We start from the raw sequence: 7766 nt of genomic DNA on the forward strand, positions 1-7766 counted from the left end.
ATCATCTCCAACTAAGGGCTAGGCCAAAGGACTCGTGGGCCCCATTGGACAAAAGAGAGCCAAAAGGCCAACCAGCTGGCCCAACTCAGCCAGCCAGCCAGCCTGGGGTTGGCTAGAATTTTCATTAGACCATCTCCAACCGAAGGGTCCATAGGGCCGAAAAACAGACAAAAATCGTCTCCAATCGAGGGTTAGGCCAGAGGGTTTGTAGGCCCCATAGAATCTGAAAAGGCCAAAGGGCTGGCCCAAATGAGCCAGCCAACTAGCCCCAGGCTGGGCCAGAAAACTCACCAATCCTGTCGGATATAACCGACAAGAATTCTAGACCAAAATTCAAATGTAACGGCTAACTAACGTTAGCTAGCCGTTATTTTTTATTTTTATTTTTTTACATTTTTTTTTTTACAAATTTTTTTCCCTATATAACTTCATTTTTTAAATTCTATTTTTTTTTTCTATAACTTCTATTTTACAAAATTTGTTGCATATATATTTTTTTAAATTCTATTTTTTTCCTAAGACTTCCTAAGCCATTATACAACATTAAATTAAATTAAGTAACATGAAACAACATTAAATAACATTAACCAACATTCAAATTATACAACATAAAAAAAAACATTTAACAACATAAAAATTATAGCCTAATATCCAACCTATTTATAGCAAAAAAAAAATTCAAATCCAACGGCTAGCTGACATCAACTAGCCGTTGGATTTGAATTTGAATTTTTTTGGGCCAAAATTTGTAAAAAAAATGTTTAAAAATTCTCATTTTTTTCCTACAAATTTAAGTTGTTGTAGTTTTTAAATTTAAATAATAAATTATGTTTGGCCCTATGGCCCTTTGGTTCTTGGTTGGAGACGGTTTTTTGTGGCAGGGCTAAAACGAGCCCTATGGTCCTTGGTTGGAGATGGAGGTAAATATGGTCCTGTACCGTTCATTAAAATATTAATATCTTGGATGGCCAGAGGGCTAAAACGAGCCCTCTAGCCCTTGTTCGATTGGAGATGGTCTTATTCATGTCGGTTATATCCGATAGCATTGTACTTTTTCCTGTTGGTTATAGCTGACAGGAATGGTAGGCCTTTTTTTATTTTTATTTTTATTTTTTTTTATATATATAACGAAAGTTAAATTTTTTTTTTAAATTCTATTTTTTTCCTATAACTTCCTAAGCCATTATACAACATTAAATTAAATTAAGTAACATGAAACAACATTAAATAATACGAAAACTAATGAAAAGAGCTTGAAAATTTTGAGTTTTAACGATAATGACAAAATAAAGGGTAAAGTGAATAGTACTATGATTGATTTTTTAGTGAAAAAATATGGTTTTTCGTTAAAGTAAACAGTACCGAGAGCTTTTCGTTAAAGTTCCCTTAAATAACATTAAATTTAAATAATAAATTATGTTTGGCCCTCAGTTAGAGACCGTTTTTTGTGACAGGGTTAAAACGAGCCATATGACCATTTGACCCTTAGTTGGAGATGGAGGCAAACGTGGCCTTGTACTGTTTATTAAAATATTAACATCTTGGAGGGCTAGAGGACTAAAACGAGCCCTCTGGCCCTCGTTCGATTGGAGATGGCCTAAGACAGAACATATTTTGGTCTAAAATTAAGCTGATGATTGACTTGAATTGGGTAGAGAAAATATGTCACATCCCGCCCTGGGCGGGACCACTTCCCGGGCCCGCTCCACCACCATAGCACGATATTGTCCGCTTTGGGCTTACCATTCCCTCACGGTTTTGTTTTTGGGAACTCACGAGCAACTTCCCAGTAGGTCACCCATCATGGGATTGCTCTAGCCCCTAACTCGCTTAACTTCGGAGTTCCTACGGAACCCGAAGCCAGTGAGCTCCCAAAAGGTCTCGTACTAGGTAGGGATGAGAATATACATATAAGGATCACTCCCCTGGGCGATGTAGGATGTCACAATCCACCCCCCTTAGGGGCCCGACATCCTCGTCGGCACACCATAACCAGAATTAGGCTCTGATACCAAATTGTCACATCCCGGCCTGGGCGGGACCACTTTCCGGGCTCGCTCTACCACCGTAGCACGATATTGTTCGCTTTGGGCTTACCATTCCCTCACGGTTTTGTTTTTGGGAACTCACGAGTAACTTCCCAGTGGGTCACCCATCATGGGATTGCTCTAACCCCTAACTTGCTTAACTTCGGAGTTCCTACGGAACCCGAAGCCAGTGAGCTCCCAAAAGGCCTCGTGCTAGGTAGGGATGAGAATATACATATAAGGATCACTCCTCTGGGCGATGTGGGATGTCACAAAATAAATACCTAACTTAAATAAGCAAATAAGATTAACATATATTTAAATCAGTTTCGTTCGATTTTTCAAACCACCAAAACCGAAACTAAACCAAAAGATTTTAGTTCGGTTCAGTTTCGATTTTTTTTTTATTTCGGTTCAGTTTTTTGTTTTTTGAACCCATCCCTAATAAGGACTTTATTCATGTGGAGAAATATAACAACATGTAAATTGCCAGTTTGTTGGAAGTGTAGATGACAGAGGAAATCAAAGAAAGTGAATCCCACCGCCCATCCGTTAATCCCACTTGCAATGAATTTAAGAAGCAAGTTGGCTTCCTTCCTTCTTCTTTCTATCTCCCATGTCTGCCATCATCCCTACTTGCAATAAAGGCACCGTTTCAAACTTTGTGGACAAACATTCCCCGTGCAATTTTTAGTATATTTTCACACTAATCCTCCAAAATGTCATATTTTAACTTTAAATACAAATAAGTAAAATTGTGCATATTTTAGGTGCAAACAGTAGGTGATTAAATTTTTCTTGCATTTGACAAAATGGAATAAAATAGAAGTTGCTTTTAAGTGCTTATGTTTTAGACTGGATGTTATGGCTTAGAGAATATCTTTTTTCCTAATATTTAAATTCTTGATGCACTTGAAGCATCTGTCAATGAATTCAGCTTTCATATATCAAGTTAATCAAGTCCATCTTTTCTTAATCACTCAATCAATCAAGTTCTTAATTTTGTTTCGTTTTCAGGTTAATTCACATAGTTTAGGCAAATAATGATAGTACACGGAGCCTTCGATCACTGCTTCCCCTTGAAAGGGTGAATTCAACATGATTGAATTACGACTTTCATACATATTAAACCGAATTGATTTAAGCATGATTGATTTGAGTATGAATGGTTTTGAAAACATGGATTCATATAAGATTTAAAGCTTAGGGCCTTTTAATGCTTAGTTAAGGCAATATTTTTCTGTAGTTCAAACTACACATATTTTATTCGAAAAACATCTCAGTCCTGTTGATAAAAAGTCAATAACTAAAAGCATTAAGTGGTTAGACACCAAATAATTGTAAGGAAACCACCCACTTTTTGTTTTGGTACATATTACATGACAGTCGGATTCACAGAAGCATATGCAAGCAGCTCCTTATCGCATTCACATTTGGCCATGTCTTCATCACTCAAAGTCACCAATGCTTCTATGCCTTCCCCATCTCTTGTATCGGTATACATAGCTACATTCTTCATTGTTATAGTCTGACAAACCCACAACGGCTTTCCCCATCCGAAATTGGCTTCGTAGAACGGAAACCTGCACCAACTGCTGCAGTGGTAGTTGTCTACCCTCTTAATGCGATCCCCAAAGTCTTTCATGAATCCACATGCTTCCTCCCCACTTACTCCATTCGCATATTTTTCTTTAAATTCCTCCATCCCTTTCCTCAGTTTAGCAACCACGCTTGGATAATCAATATCGACAACTTCACTTGCTTCCATTTTTACTACAAACATCCCCACAAGATTTCCCATTAAGTTTTCTGCCAAGGGCCGCTGCACTATTTTCCGTAAGCTGGCATTGGTAGACCACACAGATTGCCTTACAACACCCGAGTTTGATCTCGACGCTGCAGTGGCACACTTCCAAATCAGGGCTGACACTGATTCAAGGCGCGTTGGGTTTCGTACGGAGGCACTTACAGCCTTGGACTTAAGAGCAGCAACCTTTGAGGCCTCAAACACAAATCTTTTGCTTATGCACTTTTCTTCAACGAGCTCCATGGCAGGAGGAGGTGAGTTCAAGAAATCTAGTTGTGGGAAAAGGGAAACTGCAAGCATCAAATTTAGGAGTAAGTAAAACATGCTCAGTACTAACAGTACTGGAGGCAAGGGCAACTGCAGCCCAGCTTCGAATGAATGTGCTGAGCGTATAGCCATCAATGATGATATGTGAACTGCTGACCGCAATCGCCAACCCGCCACATTCAAAGAAATTGGCCTGGATTAGCAGAAGATGGCCTGTCTCTGCTTGTGAGGATCCTTGACTGGCTGGTAGCAGTTGTCTTAGGATCTCAAAATCTGGTTTTACCAAAATCTTCGACATGGGACAGTTAACTTGAGCCTGAAGAAATGCAACCCCATGGTCATCGCAAGAAATGGAAACATTATATTGGAATGTCCCTGCAAAGGGGTAGAAATGAGTAAGAGCTTCTGATAAGGATGCTTTCAGAATGTTCGATCTTTCAGCAACCGAAGAATGGTGATCAATACTATCAACGGCATCACTGTTAATGTTGCTGGGATAGAAGAGAAGCAGTGGGACAAAAACATCTGGAGCAAGTTGATCGAAAACAGAAAGCTGGGTGGTTTTGAGGTGTGGAGGAGTTGGAGAGGATGGTTTAATTGTTTCCTTGTAAATGACTTCAACCTTCATCTCTGAAGCCATCTTTTTCTGTTTTTCTCCTTGATAACAATCACCCTTTCTTTACGAAAGGAGAATGGGATGAACGGAAACGGAATTCGGGAATCACAATGGGGAATTTCCCGGAATCAGATTCTCTAACAATTGGTGGTATTTGGATTCCTTGAACTGGTGTCCTCCAGGAATCAGACTTTTCTTCCAAAATTGCCCTCTCGTGTTCTCCAAATCCACCAGTTGGGAGGTCGTCAGAGATGGTAGGAGGACCTGTGAATACGGGAGGCGGTGGGAGGATTTGTGAATATGGGAGATTGTGGGGGTTGGCGGAAGGAGAGGATATGAAGGGAAAGGGGACTCTTGGACGACCTGTGAATATGAGAGGCGGTGGGAAGGGCTGGGATAGAAAAGAGGGAGGCGTGAGAGGGCTGTGAAAGGGGGAGGCGTCGAGGGCTGTGAAGGTTGGGGAAGGAAAATGATTGGACAGGATGAGAGCCTACGAGGGAGATCGGGAAGAATATGTAAGGATGAATTTTACATAAAATAAATGTTATTAATTATTTTTATATAGATAAACTTCATTAATGTTCAAATCTATTTTAAAACAAGGATATGGACGGTTTCTCAATCAAGCTAGTTCTCATTGAATTGGTAAATATATTATGGAACCAATATCATTATTATTCCAATTCCCGTTAGTTTAGTAAACATTTTAACAAGAATTTAATTCTGTTTTCTCCATAATCTAATTCTTTATTAATTCAATTCTTAATTTGATTATGAATTAATAAACAAGCCATTAAATCTGTTGTCTTCCTCACACAACACAAACAGGTCATACCCAATCACTGTCAACTTAGTTGATTGATTGTCAACCACAAAATAAAAAAAAAAACATGATGTGCCGCTTCAGGATTCCACTGAATAAATATCTTTAGTTACCCGAGTTGAATTCGTCTTAGTTTCTTCCTTTTTATTCAGCAAATTGGTGCAGTTTATTTCTTATATTTTTGTCTTTTTTCTATATAAACAAATTACATAGAAAAGTCTTATTAAAATGAGGAATGGTATGTTGTGTTTGGCTCATATAAGTTGTTTATATTTGTGTTTTTTTTTTTTTTTTGTTCTATTATTGGAGTATGAGTATGAGATGGAAGAGTTTTAGGGCCGGCTATAAAGTATTCAATGTTGTTTTTGCCTCATATACTTATGAGTGGCCAGCAAGTTTGCATGTGTCACTTTGTGTATTCTACAAGGAAATGGCAGCAGCCATTTGTGACGTTGTGTTTTCTTTGAGTCTTCGTCTAATAAAAGACTGATGACCGACACAAATAAAGGTGGAAGCAACTCTTGACTTTTTGGTGTCGTTTGTTGAGAGGAGGAGATGAAAATAGGAACATAGATAATCCTAGTCTCCTGAGGTTTGCTACTTTATATCTATTTCAGAAGATAAGTTTTAAATATTTCCTTCCCTGGCTTGCCAATTGGTCAACGTGAAGCTCACCGGAGTTCAGCCATCATAAAGCTTAGCATGTCTAAATTGATTTTTCTCTTATTTTTTCTAGTACTTAAACAAGTTTTAAAATACTAATCTAAAAATGTAATGATAAGACAAATTTCAAGTAATGAAAAAAAAAAAAAAAAAAAAAAAAAACTAATGAAAATGGTTTGAAAACTTTGAGTTTTAATGATAAGGACAAAATAAAAGGTAAAGTGAATAGTACCAGGATTGAATTTTTAGTGTAAAAATATGATTTTTTTGTTAAAATGAACAGTACCATGAACTTTTCGTTAAAGCTCAAAAAAAAAAAAAAAAAAAAAAAAAGAGAATCCTTACCGGGGAATTCAAATGGTGCTTTGATATGAAAAATGAAAGTCAACTTGTTGGATCCAAATGAATCTCAGCCTTTGATCTTGGATTGGTGAGCAAGAATGCATAGAAGTCTAATGACTAGTTTTCATTTAAATGAAAAAACTGGTTAGGTGATGAGTTTTGTCTTATAGGTCCACATGTAAGGCTTGGATTATTATGTGTTGTAAGGGATAAACTGAATTAACAACTATAAATGTGCGTTTGTTGCATTGAATTATTTCAGATTGGAGTAATTTAAAATTTTAGTTGGACTAACTTAGTTTAGACTAAACAGGATAAGAATGGTAAAATATTTAGTGCAGTATCAGACTATGTCCTAGACTAAATATCTTTTGGCTCAAAAAAATAATTTCAATTTTTTTTTATTTTTTTACCTTTCTCCATTTTGCTTGCACACAGGTGGAGATCTTTCAATGGATCGCGGTGGTCCCAAAACCCTCCAAAATCTCGAAGAAGCACCTGTGATGACCTTTTGAGAACCACTCGACGTTTTGGACAGTTCGTGGTTGTAGAACTCCATGGATTGCAGAGGTTTAACAAAGAAGATGAAGAAGATCTAATTTTTTTAATAACTTGGTGAAAACGTTGTCGCTTTGAGCTAGGCAATTTGAAAAAAAGGTAATGTTAGGGAACTAAATTTGTAGACAAAATTTACAAACTAAATGATTTGTCACCAAGAAAAATGAGCACAGTTATAGATGCTTTTGTCATAATTTTTTTTTGGTACAACAATATATTTTTACACTAAGGCGATGGGGAGTTTGGCTAAGTCATACAATGGGCAACTTAATTTGGTATCGAATTTTTCATCCACGAGATTCGAACCTAAGACTTCTCACTTATAAGTAAAGAGGAATACCACTAGACCGTAGTACTGAGTGGCAACGCTTTTGTCATAATTTAATCGTTAACCCTTGAAAAAAAAAAAAATCATCTTCGGATCTCTTCCACCAATACAATTGGATCAAATGATCCAGGCCTTTGAAATTTCATCCAATGACAAAAAATTATTATAGCTTTTAAAGGATCAAAACAAGTGAGCCGTTAGATGAAATTTTAAAGGTTTGGATCACTTGATCGTATAGTTTTGATGAAAGAGATCTGGAAATGATCTATTTCATGAAAAAAGAGAAAAAAAAAAAAACTCTCTTTTGTTTACAAACCCGAGGCCCAACTAGCCTC

The 7766-nt window shown here is 37.1% G+C and overlaps 1 protein-coding gene across 1 annotated transcript; it reads right to left on the reverse strand.

The window, feature by feature from the left end:
• Positions 1–3262: 3262 nt before the first annotated feature.
• On the reverse strand, positions 3263–5216 carry LOC103946194 (BAHD acyltransferase At5g47980). The gene is given in 2 exon segments (XM_009356858.2): positions 3263–4131; positions 4133–5216. Coding segments are annotated over 2 exon segments (1338 nt in total). The 5' UTR covers positions 4742–5216; the 3' UTR covers positions 3263–3402.
• Positions 5217–7766: the final 2550 nt, after the last annotated feature.

Source organism: the organism of the source record quoted next, unplaced genomic scaffold (genome assembly GCF_019419815.1).
Source record: "Pyrus x bretschneideri cultivar Hongxiangsu unplaced genomic scaffold, Pyrus_bretschneideri_v1 Contig62, whole genome shotgun sequence".
NCBI classification, from domain to species: domain Eukaryota; kingdom Viridiplantae; phylum Streptophyta; class Magnoliopsida; order Rosales; family Rosaceae; genus Pyrus; species Pyrus x bretschneideri.